A 23,629-nucleotide genomic window follows, 5' to 3' on the forward strand; every position below is an offset into this window, starting at 1 on the left:
ATGCTATTTCTAACACTAATAGGAAGTTAATGTGTATTACGGTTATCTTATCAGTGAGAATAAAAAGACACTAGGTGATCCACCAAGTACTCTAGGTTGAATACAAGTTGATTTTGGAGAGAACAGTCCCCAGGTCTGCCTGCTTCTGCTCCCAGTGCAGGTAAATAGTGCATGTAAAAGTTGTTGTGAGTGATAGTTTCTGGAGAAAAGCTTATCACAGAGCTAAAACACACATTTTGTACAAGAGAATTGGAGCCATTGTGCTCCCGCCCCCCAGCCATATTAAGTAGTTGACTAAAGAGAGGAGCCTTAGGAAGGCTTCTGACAACCATAAAATTCCAAACATGGAAATGATGCCTTTGTTATACAAAGCATTCGTTCCAGCATTAAATAATAAAATAAACTCTCAACACCAAGAATGGAAATGATCACTGTTAAACTTGTCTGTTTACTCAGAACTAATCCCAGCCCTGTGAGTAGCTCAGTGGTATATGTTTTATCCTGAAGAACCAAGGGGCTCTCCAAGATTTCATGTCCAGGGCTAGGCAGCAATTAGGTTGGCTCTGTACCAATTCCATGGGGTCAAAGTTTCCAAACTTGCCTTGTGGCCACAATGACATGTACTTTTTGATCACTGTAACTTTTGCATTTGCTGTGTCAACTGTTACTTTTCTGACTTGAATTTTTTTCTGTGAAACACTAGTCTGCAAAATAAGAGGATTCTTCCTGTGGAGGAGAGGAAAAAAAATTGTATCTTCTCTCAAAGTGTTCTTCAACTTTTCATGGTTTTTGTTTATATTTTTCTCTGTAAACTTATGATTTGTTTACTAATCCTTCTGTTATATTTTTTGTTGTACTGGGGATTGAATTTAGGGCTTGGACATGCTATGCAAACACTTTATCACAAAGAGTCCCAGCATTTTCTTCACTTTTTATTTTGAAATAGGGTCTTTACTATGTGTAGGTCAGACTGGCTTTGAACTTGTTATCCTCCTGGCTCAGCTCCCTGAATAGCTAGAATTCTAAGCCTGCACCACCAAACCCAACTGAATCACTTATCTTTGTTTAAAAACAAGCAAAGAAACAAACAAAAAACTATACTGCTTATAGTAGAAGTGTTGGAGTACTTAAGAACAGGAGCATTTTTCTTGAAATTAATGGTTGTTTTAAGAGATCACTTTTCATTTATCCTTGCTGGGGTTAAAATTTCTGCACTGACTTCTTTCATACTTTCTTATTTGTGCTTATGAGTATCTTGGGTATTAAAAGATGAAAAGTATGCTATTTGGAATTTTTTGTGGGAAATAAACAAGTAATTCTATGGTTCAAGGCTTAATGTGAGGAGCCACTTTTTGGAAGAGCAAACCTCTTTAGATACACATTTAGAATCAGCAAAATTGCTTATTGCCTAAGAAGCTTCTATTGATTGGAGTTGACTTTCAAAATAGCCTTGAAATGGTATTGACTTTAGATTGCAAGCTAAAGGAATTTTAGTTAACCTGCTGTAAACCATGGGGGTGGTATGCCTTATAATAAGAGATAGAAAATGTAGCCTTGCTTAGAAGTATGAGCTGAAGATTTGCTACCTTGGTTTTGTAACCTTTCCTCCTTGAATTTATGTGGCTTTATCCTGAAGACTGTTTGTATAGCACAGATCCACTGTGGGAAGCATAGAAAAGGGGTAGCCAATTGGCTGTTTAGCCTGAACTGACATAAAATGGGAAACCGTCTGTACTTGAAGAGAGAGCCCTGTGTTTCCATGGGAACACTAGGGCACTGACAGTGGTCAGGACTTGAACAGAAGCCACAAAGGTGTCTGGAAGGAAGATGTTTGCAAAATCTATTATCTGCTTTCTGTCTGTCTGTCTCTCATTTGCCCATAATCTGTTTCTTTATACTTCTTTCCTGTTTTTATTTGTCATTTATTAATAACCTGTTAATTTACCTATTTTTATGTATCGGCTATCATCTACTATAATATATCATTTGTTCTGTTGAGATGATGATTTGTAACTATCTGTATCTTCATTAGTATACAAATCATTGGTTTCAGAAAGCTGCATAACACAAAAAACTCATTTGGAAAGTTTGCTATAAATTTTCAGGGAGAGTTGGTTATAATATACTGGACTTCTGGCTACCAGATGCTTAAGTAGTTCTGGATTTAGAAAATGGCAATGGTATTTTTAGTTCTGATGCTTTGGGGCCAAAAATGAGTCTAGTCAGTGCTACAAGTTGGCCTGTTGTCTGGCATATTTTAATAACAGAGTCGGTATGGATTTTCTCCTCACAGAAATCCGCCTGCCTCTGTCTCCTGAGTGCTGGGATTAAAGGTGTGCACCACCAATGCCCAGCAACATTGGTGTTTCTTACTGTCTTTTGCTGTTTGAATAAATTGATCAAATCATCGTCCTAGAGTGAGAAAATAGTGGGGTCAAGACTGAGTTCTGTAAGACAAAAGCTCAACACTCTGGTTTTCAGGATAAGTTGTATGTAAATATATGTTACACAAATGCAGCACAGACAAGTACATTATAGCCTAAACTCCTATGGAAACTGGATAGTCATCATCTATGCTGTGGTCACCCAAAGCCTGCAAGTGCTATCCTTCTTGGGTAGGGATTGGGGGCAGTCAAACAGGAAATTGTTTGCAGGGTTGTTCTCCAGAGATGAGAACGGACAGAGCCATTTTAAGACCTGGGTAAAAAGATACCCAGACAGGAAAGAATCCACTAGCAAAGTCAGGAATGCCACCACCAGCGTATCTTCTTGGGACAACATCTACCCCAGGTTTGGCCAAAGAATAGGGAGCAGTACTCGGTGTAGTTATAATAGAAAAAAAAGTTGGAGTTAAGGATACATTTTTCTTTATATCTAAAGTCTAAATCAAAAACCATAAATAGTATTTGTGCCTTGGTTTTCCCCTCTGAAATCAGTTGTTAGGAATAAGAGGGATTGCTTAGGACATTAAGGACAGAGTGCTTCAGAACTTTCTGTAAACAACCACCTAATATATAAATGTAGCTTTGCATGTGACATAGTTTATTAATAATGGGCCAGGATGTCAGCTACCGAAGCTTTTTAAAAGCACAGACCAGAGAATTTCCATTGGCCTACATGACTGTTTGCTCATCCCTGTGTGGCTACTGTGACAGGTAGATATCCTTCTGTAGTGTCTTCTTCCTTCACTCTTCCAGTTTCTGGGGGTGGTGGTCACCTGCAATTCTTCAGTATCCTCAATGGCGATGCTCAGTTGTTTTTTGTTTGTTTGTTTGTTTTTTAGTCTAGGAGAGAATTCAGAGCTGGGGAGAAAATGTCCTTAGATCTTGTTAGCCTGAAAGCAACCAGAACTTTCCAAAATAATACCAACTCTGAAGTAAGGTAGAATTCAAAGTTCGTTTCCTTTGAAATTGATCTATAGTAAACATCAAGGAAGAGTCCTCTCTCGCCTTCAAGTATTCAGATGAGAAATTAATGAAACTTGAGCTGAATTTTGGGTATAATCAACATGTGAAATGATTCTGTTTTTACCTGGACTAGAATTTGATAGTAGGATTATCAAAGCAACTACTCAATCTGGACATAGGCAGTATGGAAAAGTGCAAAGATAGCATCTTTCCTGAGACCCAAATGAGGTCCTCTTTACTGGGGCTCTCCACATGCGGCCCCTATTTGTTCTTACTCATTTTCATTTTCCTATGTGCTTGTCTTCTCTTTAATTTAGCAGGTGGTGATTTGGGAGTTTTGTCTCAGTCAGAGACAAGATGGATTATGTAGCATTACAATTAACATGAAAACTAGCTTCTTCAGTTGTAATGTTATGTTTAAAGAATGATTACTGTAAGTAAAAGCTGTTGCTTGTTAGTCAAGGTTACTATATCCCATGTAGAGACAGGTAATAAAGCAACTGCTTCTGTAGTGCTCTTGATCTGCTGTTTTGGGGATTTCTCAAGAAGCTGTGCGTATGGGATGGGAGGTTGTTTCTGTTTTGCTTTCTAGGACAGGAGGCTCTACCTTTTCTGTGAGTAGGAATGAGATGTTTAGGTTAGCCAGAATGGGTGTCATTGCTCTACCCCATTCCTTTTTACTGTCGGGAATGTTGAAGTGGGGCAGTAAATCAGGTCCTATACCCTTGCTTTGAATGTCACAGAACAAGGCACTAGAGATTTTATTTTGCTTACAAACTATTTTATTTCTTCAAAGCCAGACATTTCTCTCCATCTTGTAGTGCTATAGGTAGAGGCAACTGTAGAAGGAGGGCAAAAGAAAACTTCACAGCCAGCCTGTAATACATTACTCCATTCCCTTATTTTCTGGGGTAATCACAAGAATATTCTGAACTATGTTAACATGCCTATATTGGTTATGATGGTGAGGAAGGGAGATTTGCCGAGGAGACTTATAAGAGTAATGCCCAGCCTCAGTGATATACAGGTGATGGTTGAGTTTGCAAAGTATAGGCAGATATGATGCAGATAAGTCTTTGTGTAATTTATATAGAGCCCTTCATTCATAATGGTATAATAATATGCATTTAGTATAAAACCACTTACTAGTTGATAAGGGAATGTGTATTTCATATTTCTCTATTGCTTTTTGGCTCACGTTTAAATATTGGTCATGCATTGATTTTTTTTTTTTTTACCTAAGCAAATATGTGTTGAACAACTTTGAATAATAGGATCAGCCCTCAAATCTGTAGGGTCACATGGCCATAGTAAGCACATGTCATTAGAACAGGCTAATTTACCAACTTGACCATGAATAATAATAATTATTCTTTGGTTTGCTTTATTTTCATAGAAGCTCAAATCTTTTTTCTCTTTGAAGAGGTAGGTCAAAATGCAAGGAATAAAAATCTGAAACACCCTCAAAAAATTAAAGAGCAAAATCAATTTTATAACCCCCTCAAATTCAAGGATAAAGCCTGTGGTGCATATGCATTAGTGTGTGTGTGTGTGTGTGTGTGTGTGTGTGTGTGCATGTGCACACACACGCTTGCTTGCTTGCTTGCTTGCACTGGAGTGTTTATGCTCTTGTGTACATGTCTACATGTGCTTTTTCTTTTTAAAAATGAAGGGCAAAATTAGCATTGTGTTTTGAAGCCTACAGTTAGAAAAAACTATTACATATTAATAAATGTTATTTTGTCTGTATCCTTAGTGACCTAACCCTTAGGGAAATGTCTGACCTCCTTTGACCTCTGTGTATGAATCTCATTTGAGTTCTTATTTATTTATCATTTGAATTCTTATTTGAACAATGAATGTCTTTTAAATCTCTATGGGTCCTGTGTTCTTTTGCTTGGTTTTATCTAATGCTTTCTTTGGTCTTCGTCAGTCTTCCTTTTCTTTCTTTTTTCCTTTTCTTCTTTCTTTCTCTTTCTTTCTTTCTTTTTCTTTCTTTCTTCCTTTCTTGTTTTGTTTCGTTGTTGTTGTTTTTAGTGATACTTTAGCATTTTAAAGTCCTTGTGACTGACATGCCTGATTAGGAAAAAAAAAAAAAAAGAAATCTCATTAATGAAATGTAATGCCTGTTTATAATGGCTTTGCCAGCTTTCCAGCCCAGACACTTGTCCAATCCATTGTTGATTAAGTTAATGAGGGCCCCTGAAGATTGAGCAGGTTTCCTGTGCCTGTAGACATGAATACAATTGCACAGATCTAATTTTGGACCCTCAGGGTGGAAACTCAGCCAGAAGTGGCCATAGATAAGTATGTATTGAACGAATGAGTTTTTATATAACATGAATGCCTATGATTTTTTGGGGAGGGGTAGTAAAGGAAAATGTTAAAGTAATTGATACACAATGTTTCTTTTATAAATCTCTAATTGTAAAGCAAACAAAAATTAGGTACAAGTGTTGTTATATTTTATCATACTCCATTAAATGACCAACTCTATCCATTGAAACTATCCTGAATGCTTTCTCTTTTCCCTTCTCTTACAGGTGACATTACACAAAAGGGATATGAAAAGAAGAGGTCAAAATTAATTGGAGCCTACCTTCCCCAGCCTCCAAGTATGTAAAACTTGAGTAGTATAAATTGTCTAGTTTTAAAAGTTAATAGCCATATTTGAAAGAGGGTTTTCCTTCACTATGGAATCTGCCTGAAGAGTGCTTATTTGACACCTGAATTCTCCACAACCGGCTTATTTGTATAATTACTCATAGATTTTTTTGAATATTTAAAGCATATGTAACTTTTCTATAAATATACCTAATACAGTTTAATAGATATTTATCTGTAGATGGGGATCAATGATACACTGGTGTCTTTGAAACACTGTAATTATAAAAATAGGAGCACTTGGGTTTAGACATGCTTTTTGACTTGATGAGTTAATTATTACTATTAGTTATGGTTTAAATTAATACAAGATTTGAGACTATTAGAAAATGTTGTGGTAACTTGACTCAGAGGATATGATTGTAAAGGTTTGGTGTTTTTAGTGATGATGGTAAAATATACATTACTTATTCTTGCAAAGTGCTTCCTGTCACTATTGTTTCATGTATGGCTTTGGAGAATTTCTGTACTTGAACTAGATTGTAACAATCTTAAGAAAAAGAAAATGCAGCTTTATTAGCATGGATTCCCTGTGTCAGATCATATCACTTAGAGGGTAACCTTAAGTGTTTGTTAGGCTTTAGAAATTGCTCAAAGCAAATGCAAACAATATCCCTCCTCAAGGTAAAAGGCTAATAACATATCTGTTAAAGGTAAAAACTGAAACTGCAGTTTCTGTGGATGAAACAAAACTTAAGAAACTTAAAGTGCATTGTGCAAAAACCCCATTTCTATTTCCTCCAGAATGTGACACCCCAGTGTTATAGAATGGCAGAAAAAAAAAAAAAGCTTTGTGGCTACTAAACTTGATATCAGGAGTCTGCTGTATGTATAGTTCTGCTTGTTATGTCTTTTCATGTGATATTTAAGGAAGTTGGTGTTAAAGTGGTTCTTTGTGTGTTAGCTGAGGGACTGATTTCTTTTGGCTTATGAAGGGAAGAAGCATGGTTTTATTTGAAAGAAAAAAAGTAAATAGGCTGGTAAAGAGTTTAAGGGCAGGTCCTGGGGGAAGGTATTTCTTTAGTATAGCTGCCCTTTGTGTGATTGTCAGAAAGGCCTGGTCATTTGGTGATGTCTCTGTGTGTCTGCACTGTCCTTGAGGAAGGCTACTTGCTTAATTTGATGAGCTGTTGAATATTGATTTGCCATACCAAACAGAAATGAAAAAGGAGCTTACCTGGGTTCTGTAGTCTTCACTGGACCGGGTCTGGCTGGGGGCAGAGGGTTTTCTGCACCTAGTGGAGCCTTTGTTGGTCTGTGTGCTGTTTCTGCATGGGGTCGGCAGCTCTGCTCAGCGCTGTAACAAATTTAAAAAAAACTAAAGTCTGAATTAATTAGTTTTTTTTCAACTTGTTACAGCAGCGAATGGAGCTGCCGTGGTTCGGTGTAGACTGCAGCCCGGGGAAGGAGTGCCGAGGAGACCTTTCCGCTCCACCCACATCGGGGTGTGCGACATCCGAGAAGCTGCAGCCAGGGAGCGGGCTGCCAGTGCAGCAGGGAATCGGCCTCTGTTTTACTTTCGTTTCGGTGAGCCCTGAATCCCTGAGAGAGACCAGCCCCTGGGAAGAGTACATTTTTGGAAGTCTTTCCCCATGTATAGGGCTGACACTAAAGGCACTAGAGGTTTGGTCCCCCAAGAGAATACCTACCATGCACCTTGAGTTCAGAACTTGTATGCATGGATAATGACTGTCCCAGAATCAGGGTACTTTCTACATTTGCTGTTAATTTAGAATGCCCTGTCTACAACTCATCAACTCTTGCTCTTCTTTTTCCTCCTTAAAGTTGTTGCACTGTTTTGCCTTAGAGACAGAGAGCTAAGAAGAAGATAAATAATTAAATCTTGACCTCTGAGATGTGTTAAAGGGAGAGACTTTGAGACCTTCATGCTCTTACTCCTATCATTAAGGATCAAAGTGTTGGGTTACTTAAATAGACCAAAGTAATCTTAGAGTAGATGGTTTCAAAGTCAGTGTTCTTCTAAAGGTTTGGACCATTTTTTTCTTTTTTTGAATTTAAGAAATTTAAGAAGCAGAAGGTGACTTTATGTACTCTTTAGTATAATAAGAACATTTAAAACAGGAGCATATATATTTGCAAACTGGATTTATAGGTATATGTTCTGGGTTATACCTGTGATAGAATGCATTGTTTATGTGCTAATAAATAGGCTGGGCTTATAGTTCAGTAGTAGAACACCTGCTGAGTGTGTGAGAGGTCCTGAGTTTGATCTCTAATACACCAAACAAATCACATAAAATTATTGAAGTGAACCTCAATATTTAGAAGTGGACATCTCAGCTGTCTCCCATCTCTGCCTGTATTTGTCCTCTCAGTGACCTTGTTGACAGTTACCATGATTTTGTTGAAATGGACAGAGGTTTGGAGAATAGGTGACTGAGTTGGATGCTAACTGTAGATTCCACTATGGTTTCTTGCCACCATTCGCTACATGTGTTGTGCTATCTACTTAGAACTCTTCTGTTCCTTCACCTCTTCATGGATAGCTAAAAGTTGTGCTCCTCCATGTTTCCCAGAAATCTGGTTTCACCTGCAGCATCCATCACCCAGTGTTTAATAGGGTTGCCTGTATACACTGAGCAGTCCTGCCTGCCAGCAGTCTCCAAACTGTAATGTAATAAAAACTGAATATTTTGAGTTGTGAACACCATCTAACTCTCCTGTGATATGGGAGAGGGTGTCATTTTAGGATGAAGGATTTGGTTTTTTTGGTAGTTACTATTCTATTGCTATGAAGAAACACCATGGCCAAGGCAACTCTTTTGAAAGAAAACATTTAATTGGATGCTTCTTACAGTTTTAGAGGTGGGAAGCAGGCTGAACAGTAGCTTAAAGCTTTATCTGATCTGCATCCTGATCTGCAGGCAGGTAGAGGGGGAAGAAGATCCTGGCATGAGATTTTGAAACCTCAGAGCTCACTCACAGTGACACACCTCCAGCAAGGTCACATCTTCCCAAACAGTACATGTTCTAGGTTATGCCTCTGGTGACTAAGCATTCAAATATATGAGCCTAAGGAGACCATTCTCATTCAAACTACTCCACTTCCTAGCAAAAGCTTTTTATAGATATCCTCCTTCTGAAAAGTTGCCATTGCATGAACACTCATTATCATCAGGATTTAGGAAGATATTGAGGAAAGCAGGTGTTTCTAAAGCTGGGAGCTCTTTCTTGATCAGCCCATCTGGGAAGTTATTCTGTCACAATAGGATCTGTATGAAGCTTGTAGTTGAATGTGCCTGTGTAATTTACCAGATATAAGTTAAGATTTCCCTAAAAAGTCTTCCAAAAATATTTCTGAGGTGTTTGGGACACATGGTTATGAATTAGAGTGCCATAAGGTGAAATTAGGATACTGGAGGCAGAGTTGCCAGGCTTCGGTTCCTTCCTAGTGAGAATGCTTACGACACAGTTTCTTATCCAGGATTTTTACTTCTCAGGGCATCAACACTGTGAGAGGAATGGTGGTGATGCACCTGCTAAGGAAGATGTCTTCTCTTGGTTGAGCACAATGCTGAGTGTATACCTCCATTCAGATAGGGAACAGTGTAGTGGAAGTTATAAAGTCAGATGAGAATTAAATAAGAGAAATAATTGGGTTGAAAATTATTTTATAAGAGAAGGTGCTACTTAAGAGAATTGTTGATACTTCCTCTTATACTTTTTAGTAAGGAAATGAGGGTTTCAAAATGATCCTTTGTTGCCCACTAAACCAGATCAAATTGACAAAAATAGAAAATAAAGCCAGCTACCTAGCACTGTTCTCATAGGAGTTTTTATAACACATATAGACTGCATAGAGAGTCTTTGCTACTTTTAGAAGATTTACTTGGTAACAAAATTTCAATGTTAATTGTAAATAGTAAACTATCCCTAATCCAAATAACCACCTCCTTTCTTATAATATGTGTATTGGCTAGGTGTTATTTTGCCTGTATTAAGTTTTCTTTAATGTTCAGCTCAAATTCTACTTGTTGAAGGATTTTTCACCAGGTCCTTCTATGTAGGACAACCCTAGGCCCCTCACTCCCATCCCTCCTCTCCCACCCCCAGCCTACCCCCCAACCCATCCACCCACCACTCCCCAGGCAGGGTAGGGCCCTCAACGGGGGCTCTGCAAAGTCCACCAAATCTTCCTTTGCTGGTCCTGGGCCCTTCCCCATGTGTCCAGGGCCAGAGTGTAACCCTTTATGTGGGATGGGCTCTCAAAATCCCTTCTTACACCAGGGAAAAATACTAATCCACCACCAGAGACTCCCTGGAGTGCAGAGGCCTCCTTATTGACATCCATGTTCAGGGGTCTGGATCAGTCTTGTACTGTAGGCCCCACTCTTACGATCTGTTTGTATAATATTTCCAAGAAGTTGTAGTTTGGTATTCTGTCCTCACCCTACAATAGTAAGATATGAGTTGACTGAGGATCTCTTGTCTCTTGTACACAGTAAGCACAATGCACATGAAGGCAAGTTTACCCAGTTCAAGAATTTGCACATAGCAAGAAGAGGTAGAACAAGGCAGTGACTGCTTTCTCCAGGACCCTGAGTTCTTTCCTCCCCACTCCTATGCCCACTAAACTCCTATCATACCAGGGAGGCTCAGCAAGGCCACTGTTGCCTTGCCAGTAGAACAGTAAGAAAGCACTCCCAACAAATGTTGTAGCCAAGGTTAGTACCAAAAGCGTTCACTGCTCAGGTATACATAGTGCTTTTGCACAAGCCTTCTGCACCAGGCTTCCCTTATCTGTAGTAACAATTCTGTTCTTATTTCTGATTTGGATGAATCTAAATGTCATTTGGCCATATTAGTGCTAATCAGTAACAGAAATGGCACTCAAACAAAACAAATAAACATATAATGCAGGGTAGCAGTTTAATGCAAATGTCAAATAGTCACAGGTTTCAGATCATTCATACTTTGCTAGTTCATGGATTCCCCATCAACATACTGTAACAGGAAAATGATTACAAAACAAATGTATGATAGTACATGGTAGCTCTGTGCTAGTAAAAGGTGAGCTGGAAGTAACAGTGAAAGTAATGTAAGAATTCAGTTTACATGGTAGGGTAGGTACTAAGATGCTCAGAATGAAGTCTCAATTTTCTGTTTTGTGGTATCCTCATCTGTGTTAGTGCAAAGCAAATGTAGAAAGTGCCTTACCTAATCATACAAGTACTTTTTACTTCCTGAGTAATTCCTTAATTATACTTATTGTAAAAATAGGGCTTGCTGTGTGATCCCGAGACTACAATGAGATGCTAGAAGACAGTGGGACTTGATTCAGTTTTGGACAGTCTGAAAATAAGAAAAATTCTCCAGCAATTTCACAGAGTACCTCAGATAGGCTCCACATGCCTTATGGCCTATGGTAGCCTTGGAGCTCCAGCAGGGAACTTATTTTCAGTGCCAGGGAAGAAGAGAGTGAGTTCCAGTGGATACCCTGGGAGCACTTCAGAGGTTTTGTTCATTGTAGTTTTCCATGGCACATTTGAAATCCTAGATATAGAGGCAGAGTAATTCATTGAAGGTATTCAGTGTTCAAAGTATTCAGACCAGTTTGGATCAAGGTCTTCTTATCTTAGATCACAAATAATATTTTTAAAATATTCCTCATGTATCTGACATTTTAAATTATATTTCAAATCAAAGACTTTTAGTATATTTCTTTTATAATATAAATTTAGACATCCCTTCCCATAATATTGTGTCTTAAGTAACTCAAGGCTTTCTTTCCTCCCTTGTGGCCTCTAACCTATTGAGTTGCAAATTAGAAAGACAGATTGGTGTCCCACCTGTTCCTGTTCTTAGGGATAACATAGGGATTATTCTGGTGTCTAGTGTCTGTCTGAGCACAGTGTTCACGGAAGACACTACATTGTTTGCTCATCTGCAATGGTTAGGTGTAACAACTATAACAGAAACTTTTGTTGAGGAGTCCTTTAATGTCAATCCATAAGTAATTGACAAATAAATAATGCTATTCCTGCTTTTTTCCCTCACTTTTTTCTTCAGATTTCCAAACCTGTTGGTTAGGTGAGGCATTTAAAGAGGTGAAATTAGTGAGACAAGGCAAAACTTGGGAAGAAACACAATTCTTGATTGACTCGGAAGATCAGCTGGAGAGGAAGGTGGGCAACAGTTGGAGATGTCTTTGGTTCCAGATAGATGAGTTTGGTGCTTGCTTTTGTGGTCATCAGGGCCAGAAAGTGAGGTGACTAGAATTCTTTGTGCTTGGGGGAGAGGTATCTGTGAGCAACTGGGAGGGGCCCTTAGCGCAAACACAAAGGTGATTCTGAATGAAAAGAAAGCTTAGATCTAAGAGTGGCACAGTGTAAAGATAACTTTTCCGCCACCCTCCTGAGTTCTGCCAGCACACCCAAATAAGAGAGAGTCTTATTTAAACTGCAATGCTGTTGGCCAATGACTAGGATTTCTTATCTGCTAGCTCTGTCTTAAGTATCAACCATAACCATTAATCTATATATTTTATAAAGACTTATCTTATCAAGGACGCTGGCCTTATGCGTCCTGTCTTCCCAGGGATCACATGGCAACTCTTCTTTACTACATTTTCCAGAATCCTCATCTACTTCTAGCCCCACCTATTTTGCTTTCCTATTGGCCAACAGTGCTTTATTTATCAACCAATAAGGCAAACATATACACAGAAGGTCTTCCCCCATTAGCACAGTGTTTAAGTTCCACTTCTGTGTCTGTATTACCTCATCAACAAAATGGCATAAATAACAGAACTCATCTCCTGGTTTTAATAGAATCCTTAAGCCAGTGATTTGAAGTGTTTGTTACTTGTTAGTTTTCAAATACAGATGGAAAGCCTAGGAAAGGTTAAAGAACTTGTCCACGGTCACAGACACCAAGGCATGTGGGGTCTAAGCCTGGAATATCCAGTTCTTGGTCTTTTATTTAACAGTGAAATAAAAACCCACAAAGACTGCAGAGTAGCTAGGAAACTATTAAAAAGCAAAGGAATCATGCACATAGAAAAGAAACACTGCAAGAGAGTAAGAAACTGTTCAAGAACCTGATTTTTGTTTGGGGCCTCCTTTTATGCTGTCTAAGGAAAGGAAGAGTTTGATTACCTGGGACATAATGGATGGTTTTCTGTTTTGATCAACAAATTTGCTTATGTAAGTCTTTGCTTACTGTGTATGGCATATTCAATGTGATGTGAGGGAACAGGATGACAGACACACAGAGTCTTACCATGTAGGCCTAGCTGGCCTGCAATTTACTATGTGTAGATTAGGATTGTCTTGAACTCACAGAAATCCACCTGCCTCTGCTTCCTGAGTGCTGGGATTAAACTATTATTCTACTATCTTTGACAACATCTGATTTAAATTGTATGCACATCCAATTATGCATAGGGTTTAAGATGGATATTGGGGGTTCTACCGGAAAGTTAACTTAAAAGACACAGTTTGCTTTATTGTGCAGTTACACAAAAACAGTTGAGGCCAGATCAGACCAGTACCTTTCCTACCAAAGTACTGGAAATTCATTTTATATAGAACTTGTTCAAGTTTGATGTCCAAGTCATTAAAGAGAAATTATTTCGTTGTTCAGAGAGAGGTGTACATACTGCCAAGTGCATTGTTACAAGAGTGAGTCTAAACCAATGGAATCTAAGGCTGCTATTACCTATGCTTATCTGTGTGGTTCTCCCTCTTCATGCTTATGGATCCTAGAGCTGACTTGGTGCTTGGCATATGGCTTGCATGCAGTTGCCTCAAAAAAATATTGTAGGAGAAGGGATTCAGTATTGACATTTTTTTTTCAATGAATGAGAATCAGTGGTTCCAAACTCCTGAGTGTTGCATGTTAGGGACTAACACCCTTTATGTTTCATGATGCCTTCTTTCCCAGTGCCCATGTTAGCCTCCTAACTCTCAATATACTACCTGTTGTGAGAATGCTGGTCTCTGTGACCTTTTAAAATTTAGTCTTCAATCATGGTTCCTTAAACTAAACACTCCAGTAAGTGTTGAGTTCTCCCCAGTGGTGAACACTGAACTGTAACTGCTTTGCTAATCATTTGTATTCATGTTGTTGAGGGTATATCAGCTTCAGGAAAAGATTGGTCACTTGCCTTGTGCAGGAGAAAGAAAATGAGCTTGCAAGTGACCTTATAGTGACAGCTTCAGTTCTATACAGAGTTACATACTCAATTGTTGATTTTTTTTTGTTTGCTGTGTGTGTGTGTGTGTGTGTGTGTGTGTGTGTGTGTGTGTGTGTGTGTGTGTGTGTTAATACACCATTTCAAATCTTGATTGGAACAAGGTCAGATAAATATAATGAATGAAATACTGACTCAAACTCTGTTTTTTTATATATTTGAATTACAAACAAGATTGAATTACATGACGATCCCAGTTCCCTTCTCCCTCCCTTCCTCCTCTACCACCACCCCCCAACTAAAATCCTACCTATCATATGTCCTTTCTTCTAAACTATACCTGACTCAAAATTTCTGCTTCCTGATGACCTCTTCATCCTTCCTTTTTTTCCCTTCTCACTCTCATAGCTTCCTCCCCTCTCTTCCCATGTTCTCAATTTGCTCAGGGGATGGTGACCCTTTCCCCTTCTCCAGGGGACAAAGTTTGTCTCTTTTAGGGTCTTCCTTGTTTACTAGTTTCTCTGGCAGTGTGGACTGTAGGCTGGTAATCCCTTACTCTATGTCTAAAATCCACATATGAGTGAGTACATATCATGTTTGTCTTTTTGTGATTGGGTTACCTCGCTCAGAATGGTTTCTTCGAGTTCCATCCATTTTCCTGCAAATTTCAAGATTCCATTGTTTTTTTCTGCTGAGTAGTACTCCATTGTGTAAATGTACCAAATTTTCTCCATCCATTCTTCAGTTGAGGGGCATCTAGGCTGCTTCCAGTTTCTGGCTATTACAGATAGTGCTGCTATGAACATCGTTGAACAGATGACTTTGTTGTATGAATGTGCTTGTTTTTGGTATATGCCTAGGAGAGGAATTGCTGGATCTTGTGGTAGACTGATTCCCATTTTCTTGAGAAAGCCATACTGATTTTCAAAGTGGCTGTACAAGTTGGTACTCCCACCAGCAGTGGAGGAGTGTTCCTCTTTCTCCACATCCTTTACAGCATAAACTCATTGGTGTTTTTGATTTTAGCCATTCTGACAGGAGTAAGATGGTATCTTGGAGTTGTTTTGATTTGCATTTCCCTGATGGCTAAGGATGTTGAACACTTTCTTATGTGTCTTTCAGCCATTTTAGATTCCTCTATTGAGAATTGTCTATTTAGTTCTGTACCCCATTTTTTAATTGGATTGTTTAGTGTTTTGGAGACTAGCTTCTTGAGTTCTTTGTATATTTTGGAGATTAGCCTTCTGTCAGATGTGTGGTTGGTGAATGTCTTTTCCCAGTCTGTGGGCTGTCGTTTTGTCTTGCTGACTGTGTCCTTTGCCTTACAGAAGCTTCTCATTTTCAGGAGGTCCCATTTATCAATTGTTCATCTCAGTGTCTGTGCTACTGGTTCAGGAAGTGGTCTTCTGTACCGATTAATTCAAGGGTATTTCCCACTTTGTCTTCTAATAGGTTCAGTGTGGCTAGGTTTATGTTGAGGTCTTTGATCCATTTTGACATAAGTTTTGTGCAGGGCGAAAGGCTTGGTTCTATCTGTAGTCTTCTACATGTTTGCATCCAGTTATGACAGCACCATTTGTTGAAGATATTCTCTTTGTTCCAGTGTATATATTTGGATTGTTTGTCAAAAATCAGGTGTTTGTAGGTGGGTGGGTTAATTTCAGGGTTTTCAACTCTATTCCATTGTTCTACCTGTCTATTTTTGTGCCAATACCAAGCTGTTTTCAGGACTATAGCTCTGTAATAGAGCTTGAAGTCAGGGATGTTGATGCCTCCAGAGGTTCCTCTACTGTACAGGGTTTTTTTGGCTAACCTGGGTCTTTTGTTTCTCCATATAAAGTTGAGAATTATTCTTTCAACGTCAGTGAAGAAATGTGTTGGGATTTTGATGGGGATTGCATTGAATCTGTAGATTGCTTTTGGCAAGATTGCCATTTTTACTATGTTGATCTTGCCTTTCCAAGAGTATGGGCGATCTTTCCATTTTCTGGTGTTTTCCTTAATTTCTTTCTTTAGAGACTCAAAATTCTTACAATACAGGTCTTTCACTTTTTTGGTTAGTGTTACTCCAAGGTACTTTGTGTTGTTTTGGGCAATTATAAAGGGAGATGCTTCTCTGATTTCTTTCTCCACCAATGTGTCATCTGTATATAGTAGGACTACAGATTTTTTTGAGTTAATCTTGTATCCTGACACTTTGCTGAAGGTGTTTATCAGATGTAGGAGTTCCCTGGTATAGTTTTTTGGGTCACTTATGTAGACTATCATATTATCTGTAAATAGTGACAGTTTGACTTCTTCCTTTCCAATTTGTATTCCCTTGATCTCCTTTTGTTGTCTTATTTCTCTAGCTAAAACTTCAAGGACAATATTGAAGCGGTATGGAGAGAATGGACAGCCTTGTCTTGATCCCAATTTTAGAGAAATTGCATTGAGTTTCTCTCCATTTAATTTGAAGTTGGCTGTCATTTTGCTATATATTGCTTTTATTATGTTGAGGTATGTTCCTGTTTTCCCTGATTTCTCCAAGACCTTTATCATGAAGGGGTGTTGGATTTTGTCAAAGGCTTTTTCGGCATCTAGTGAGATGATCATGTGTTTTTTTCCTCAATCTGTTTATATGGTAGATTGCATTGATGGGTTTTCATATGTTGAACCATCCTTGCATCCCTCGGATGAAGCCTACGTGATCATGATGGATGATTTCTCTGATGTGTTCTTGGATTCGATTTGCCAATATTTTATTGAGAATTTTTGCATCAATGTTCATGAGGGATATTGGTCTATAGTTCTCTTTCTTAGTTGTGTCTTTGTGTGGCTTGGTTAACAAGGTTATTGAAGCCTCATAAAAAGAGTTTGGTAATGACCCTTCTGCTTCTATTATGTGGAATACTTTGAGGAGAATTGGTATTAGCTGTACTTTGAATTTCTGATAGAATTCTGCACTGAAGCCCTCTGGCCCTTGGCTTTTTTTGGTTGGGAGACTTCTAATGACTGCTTCAAGTTCATTAGAGGTTATTGGTCTATTTAAGTTGCTTATCTGTTCTTGATGTAATTTTGGTAAATGAAATCTGTCCAGTAAATTGTCCATTTCCTTTAGACTTTAAAATTTTGAGGAGTATAAGTTTTCAAAGTATGACCTGATCTGGATTTCCTCTGTGTCTGTTGTTATGTCCCCCTTTTCATTCCTGATTTTATTAATTTGGATGTTCACTCTTTGTTGTTTGGTAAGTTTGGATAAAGGTTTGTCTATCTTGTTGATTTTCTCGAAGAACCAACTTTTTGTTATATAGATTCTTTGTATTGTTCTCCTAGTTTCCAGTTTATTGATTTCAGCCCTCAATTTGATTATTTCCTGGCGTCTGCTCCTCCCGGGTGTATTGCCTTCTTTGTTTTTTAAAGCTTTCAGTTGTGCTGTTAATTCTCTAGTGTGATTATTCTCCTGTTTCTTCATGTGGGCATTTATTGCTATGCTTTCCTCTTAGCAGTGCTTTCAAAGTATCCCATAGGTTTGGATATATTATGTCTGCATTCTCATTGAATTCTAGGAAATCTTTAATTTCTGTTTTTATTTCTTCCTGGACCCATGAATTGTGAAATAGAGTGTTACTTAATTTCCATGAGTTTGAAGGTTTTCTATAGTTCGTGTTGTTGTTGAATTCTAATTTTAAAGCATGGTGGTCTGATAAGACACAGGGGGTTATTTCAATTTTTTTGTACCTGTTGAGGTTTGCTATGTTGCCATGTATGTGGTGGATTTTAGAGAAGGTTCCATGTGGCGCTGAGAAGAAGGTAAATTGTTTTGTATTTGGGTGGAATGTTCTATAGATATCTGTTAAGTCCAATTGCACCATAACTTCTATTAGTTCTTTTGTTTCTTTGTTAAGTTTCTGTCTGGTGTTCCCGTCCAGTGGTGAGAGTGGGGTGTTGAAATCTCCCACTATAAGTGTGTTTGATTTGAGTTTTAGTAATGTTTCTTTTATAAATGTGGATGCCTTTGTATTTGGGGCATAAATGTTCAGAATTGAGACTTCATCCTGTTGGATTTCTCCTGTGATGAGTAGGAAATGACCTTCTTCATCTCTTTTGACTGATTTTAGTTTAAAGTCCAATTTGTTGGATATTAGGATTGCTATCCCCGCTTGTTTTATGGGTCCATTTGATTGGAAGATCTTTCCCCAACCTTTAATTCTTGGGTGCTGTCTGTCTTTGAAGTTGAGGTAAGTTTCTTGTAGGCAGCAGAAGGAAGGATTCTATCTTCTTATCCATTCTGCTAATCTGTGTCTTTTTATAGGGGAGTTAAGACCATTAATGTTGATGGGTATTAATGACCATTGATTATTTTTCATTCTTATTTGTTTTTGATTTGGTGATGGTGGCAAGATTACGTGTGGAATTCTGTCCCTTTTTCCTTTTGGCTGTTGGTAAGTTGGGATTATCTATTGCCTATGTTTTTCTGGTTGTAGTTAACTTCCTTGGGTTGCAGTTTTCCTTCCAGAACTTTCTGTTGGGCTGGATTGGTGGATATGTATTATTTGAATTTGGTTTTGTCTGTAATATCTTGTTTTCTCCATCTATAATGATTGAAAGCTTTGCTGGGTATGGTAGTCTGGGCTGGCATCCATGGTCTCTTAGTGTAGGTAGAATATCTATCCAGGACCTTCTGGCTTTCAGAGTTTCCATGGAAAAGTCAGGTGTGATTCTGATAGGTTTGCCTTAATAGGTTACTTGGCCTTTTTCCTTTGCTGCTTTTAATGTTTTTTCTTTGTTGTGTATGTTTGGTGTTTTGATTATTATGTGGCGAGGAGACCCTTTTTTTGTTCAGTCTATTTGGTGCTCTGTAGGTTTCTTGTATTTTCATTGGCATGTCTTTCTTTAGGTCGGAAAGTTTTCTTCTATGATTTTGTTGAATGTTTTCTGTGCGTTTGAGTTGGATTTCTTCACCTTCTTCTATACCTATTATTCTTAGGTTTTGTCTTTTCACAGTATCCCATTTTTCCTGGATATTTTGTGATAGGGATTTGTTGGACTTCAGATTTTCTTTGGTTGATGAATCTATTTCAGCTAGTGTCTTCAACTCCTGAGATTCTCTTTTCCATCTCTTGTATTCTGTAGGTTATGCTTACATCTGTAGTTCCTGATCATTTACCCAGCTCTTCTATTTCCAGCACTCCCTCATATTGTGCTTTCTTTATTGTTTCTATTTCAGTTTTTAGGTCTTGAACTGTTTCCTTGAGAGACTTACTTATATCTTGTATTTTTTGGTTTGTTTTTTCTTCCATTTCTTTAAGGGATTTTCTCATGTCCTCTTTGAGATCCTCTATCATTTTCATGAAGATATTTTTAAGGTTGTTCTCTTCTGGTTCATCTGCATCGTGATGTTCAGGTCTTGCTGGTGTATGGTTCCTAGTCTCTTGTGGTGTCATATTGGGTTTTCTGTTTTTGGATGTCGTTTTATCTTGTCCTCTTCTCATCCTTTCTTCTGGTGGGTGTAGCAAGAGTTTCTTGCTCTCCTGGTGGGTGTGGGACCATCTCTTCTGGTAGATGCAATACTCTGATGTCGGTCCTCTTCTCATGGATGGAGGTGTCACTGTTACCCGGGTGCCGGCAGTGTTCGGGCATGCTGCGTCCCATTGGGTCGGCAGTTGGAGGCAGAGCTGTCATTAGCCCTCAGTGTGTCAGATTCCACCCCCGAACTCTGTCCAGCATGCTGGTTGCTTGTGTCAGATGACTCTGAGCAGTGATGACAAACTGGAACTGGAAACAGTTCCTGGCCTACCTGGGCCGGAGGATGGAGGCAGGGCTGCCTCTGGGTGTTCAGTGTTCGGATCCTGGCGCTGAACTCAGTCCAGCACACAGGTCGCTTGTGTCAGATTGACTCAAACACTATTTTAATGTACATTTTGTTACTGGGAACCTGTTGGAGCTCTTCTGCCTCATTGTATTAATTTTTTCTTTTAAAACATCTGTAGTTGACTGCATTTCACTCCATGAAAGCAAGTGTACATAATTACTCCACTGATGACAGCCAGAGAAGGTTTATCAATAAACCAGATAGCAGTCTTGGCTCTGTATACTATGGGTCCTGAGAAGAGGTGAAGGATGAAAGTAGTTCTGAGGAGATTTATACTTGTGAACTATATAGGAAAATAGTATTAATAGTACAGAAATTTACAGCTGGTGAACCTGGCAAGTTGAAAGTGTATGTTTACCTCTGCTGCTCCTTGACCTGTTCCAACAATGACAAGTGGTAATATGTAAAATAATATGTAAAGTAGAGGAATTCCTTGGCAAAGTGAAAGCCAGTACATTAAGATGCTAAGTGGACATCATGGATATCACTCAGTAAGTAGCTGAAAGAAACAACCTATGGGAAATGGTGGCTACCTCTGCTCAGTCATATATATATATATATATATATATATATATTTTAAATTTATCATATGTGCATTGTTGTAAAGGTGTCAGATCCCTTGTTCAGCTGCCATGTGGGTGCTGAGAATTGGACCCTGTCATCTGGAAGAGCAGATTAATAGCAGTGCTATGAATGGCTGAGCTATCTCGCCAGTCCATCTCTGCTCAGTCCTTATGGACATATGTACTGTCTGAGGAATTAAAGTTAGCAAGGCTCCAGGTTTGGACATAATCAGACAAATCCTGTAGTCCAAAGTACTGTATCAGAGTACCTACACTGTCCTGAAAACAGTCTCAGCCACAGAGTGATACATTTTCTCAAGATGCAGGACACTCAATATCTCAATCAACCCAAATTAAAGATCTGTCTGAAAGAGGTCTATTAGGGTTCTGCCACAAGAAGAGAACTGGCTATCAGCTCCTTAAATGAAAATAAAGAGTAAATTATGAAAGTTGTCACTGAAGAGACACTGTAAGATTATAGCATAATAATGATGAACTTTGGGGAAATAATGAAAATGAAAGACAAGAAGTAAACATAAATTTCACTTAGAATATCCAGGACCTATTCCTGGTACAGTAGAAAAACAACCTTGGGGACACCCAAGACCTCTATGTGTTATTTCTCTTTTATCTTTTCTAAAGAAGCTACTTTAGATACCTCATTAAAATATAAGGAGAAGAAAGACATGGATCAAGGAACCAGTGACCTAAAATTCTGCAAAACCAAAGCAAGTCCAGAATGAAAGAGATCCTAAATGGCACAGCAGGTCTGGTGACTCAGGTTAGAGGAGAAAGGGACTCAAGTAAACTTCAATGAAAACAAACAAATTATTTCTACATTGTGAGTGTTTGACTAGGGGAGGAAAAGTATGGAAATGGTTTGTTTTTCAGTTGGAGTATTTAAAAAGTATCAGCAAATAAGTACATTAAAAGCATGACAATTAATAGGAAGGTATAAATAAAATGGGAATATATTAATCCCATTCTCATGTGAGTTTTTCATCATCAACATTATCCTGATCATTATGTAAGCAGTAGAAACTATGGTGAATGGAAAAAAGACTATATGTTGTCTAAGAGTCAGGCCTATCAATTGTCATCAAAGAGGCTTCACCTAGCAACTGATGGAAAACAGATGCAGAGACCCAAAGCCAAACATTAGTCAGAACTCAGGGAATTTTGAAGAAGAGGGGGAGGGGAGGATTCACCACAAGAAAACCCATGGAATCAACTAACTTGGATTAATAGCGGCTCACAGAGACTAGACCAACAATCAAGGAACCTGTATGGGACTTAGGTAGGCCCTCTGCATATATGTTACAGTTGTGTATCTTGGTTTTCTTGTGGAACTCCTAACAGTGGGAACAGGGGCTGTCTCTTTTGCCTGCTTTTGGGACCCTTTTCCTCCTACTGGGTTGCCTCATACAGCCTTAATAGGAGAGGGAGTGCCTGGTTGTACTGCATCTTGGTATGCTATATCTAGCTGATATACATGGGAGGCCTATTCTTTTCTGAAGGAAAAGGAGAAAGAGTGGATGGTCAGGGTAGCAGAGGTTAGGGGGAGGGACTTGGAGGAGAGTAGGGAGGGAGGGGAAACTGTGATTGGGCTGGAAAAAAATTAATTAAAAAAAAAAAAAACAGAAAAATGAGGGCTGTAAATTCAAAGTTAAATGTTAGCCCAGAGCAGAACTATTTGGCTTCATAAGTTTGACATATGATAAGGGATATTAAAATAGGCTCATTGTTACTGAAATCCATATATATTTTTGGGGGGAGTAGCTCATGTTTTATGTCTTCTAATTTTCCCTGTTCTTTCTAAAGAAGTGATTGTCATTACTACCTAGTGGGAGCAATTTTCTCTTTTGTCTTTGAGTCTACGATCACATTTTTAATAATTCATATAAGCTATGTTCAAATTCATCTTGTTCATCTACTTAGCATTAAATGGCTGGAGAATGACTGCCTCTGTGAGACCTTGCTTTTGTCTTATACTCCCCTAATGTTGGGTTTAAAGGTGTGAGCTATAATTCTCTTTTAGACTGATTCACTCTTGTGTAGATCTAGGTGGCCTTGGACTCACAGAGATCCATCTATCTCTTAATCCTGAGTCCTAGGATTAAAGGTGTGTACCACTACCTCCCAGCTTCTGACTGCTGGGATTAAAGGTATGTGCCTATCTTCTATGGCTTGTGGCTGACTTTACTTTCTGAATCCTCAGGCAAGCTTTAATAAATCATATATAATATATTACTACAGGAAGTTTTATTAGGGAAAGGGAATGGAGTGGAGAAAGGGAAGGGAGGGCAAAGAGATGAGAAAGAGAGCGAGAGAGTGCGAGAGAGGGTGTAGGGAGAGAAGAGGGGAGAGAGAAAAGAGAGGAAAAGTTTTTGTCTGCCCCTTTAGAGGAACAGTAGGAGAGTAGAAGTGAGCAGAGTTTGTCTCTTAAAGGGACCTTTGCACCTGTGTGCAGACTACATAGTGACATAGCAGTCATAGGACTCTGGGCTGGCCAGGGTACTGCTTGAATACATTCTGCCAGGTTATAGGGGGCAGGCCAGCCTAAGGCCTGAATCATAACATTCCCACCTTTATTATTTAAAAGTTGAGGAGTTAGGTGTGGCAGGGTAGGGAGTGAGGGTGTCCAGTTCTTGAGGCTACTTCCTGCTGACCTGGGGAGTGTTGACCATCTTCAGGGGACCTGAGGAAGCTGGGTTGCTGCCATGTCCTGAGGAAGCTGGTTGTTTCATTGTGGTCCAGGCTGTATGGAATTCTCTGGCACCTCTTAGACCTGGCAAGATGTTGGCAGAGCAGAGGACAAGATTAGGTTTAGGGAAAAAAAAAATTAGGTTCTGGTGATTGAAGGGGAAGGTATCAGGACCAGGGAAAGGTAGGGGCCTTGGACTGTTTATTGACAGTACCTATCTGTAGTATAGCTGACCTGTTTGAGCTGAATCCAAGTCAGTTTCCTGGAACTTACAAGAATCCT

General features: G+C 38.9%; 1 protein-coding gene and 1 long non-coding RNA gene across 5 annotated transcripts in view; one reads left to right on the forward strand and one right to left on the reverse strand.

The window, feature by feature from the left end:
- LOC100754252 (disco-interacting protein 2 homolog C) overlaps positions 1 to 23,629 on the forward strand; it is a 391,750-nt gene that overhangs the window by 195,279 nt on the left and 172,842 nt on the right. For 2 of the 4 annotated variants that reach the window (XM_027405065.2, XM_027405066.2), the window contains exons 2-3: positions 5,951 to 6,022; positions 7,431 to 7,598. In XM_027405065.2, coding sequence (XP_027260866.1) covers positions 5,951 to 6,022; positions 7,431 to 7,598 — 240 coding nt within the window. The remainder of the gene's footprint in view (positions 1 to 5,950; positions 6,023 to 7,430; positions 7,599 to 23,629) is intronic. The other 2 variants (XM_027405067.2, XM_027405068.1) reach the window with 1 other exon arrangement.
- On the reverse strand, positions 3,022 to 7,526 carry LOC118238021. Its single transcript, XR_004769354.1, has 2 exons — positions 7,249 to 7,526; positions 3,022 to 5,483 (listed from the first exon to the last, which is right to left on the reverse strand). It is a non-coding gene; the product is annotated as an uncharacterized LOC118238021 (long non-coding RNA).

Source organism: Cricetulus griseus, chromosome 3 (genome assembly GCF_003668045.3).
Source record: "Cricetulus griseus strain 17A/GY chromosome 3, alternate assembly CriGri-PICRH-1.0, whole genome shotgun sequence".
In the NCBI taxonomy this organism is placed as follows: domain Eukaryota; kingdom Metazoa; phylum Chordata; class Mammalia; order Rodentia; family Cricetidae; genus Cricetulus; species Cricetulus griseus.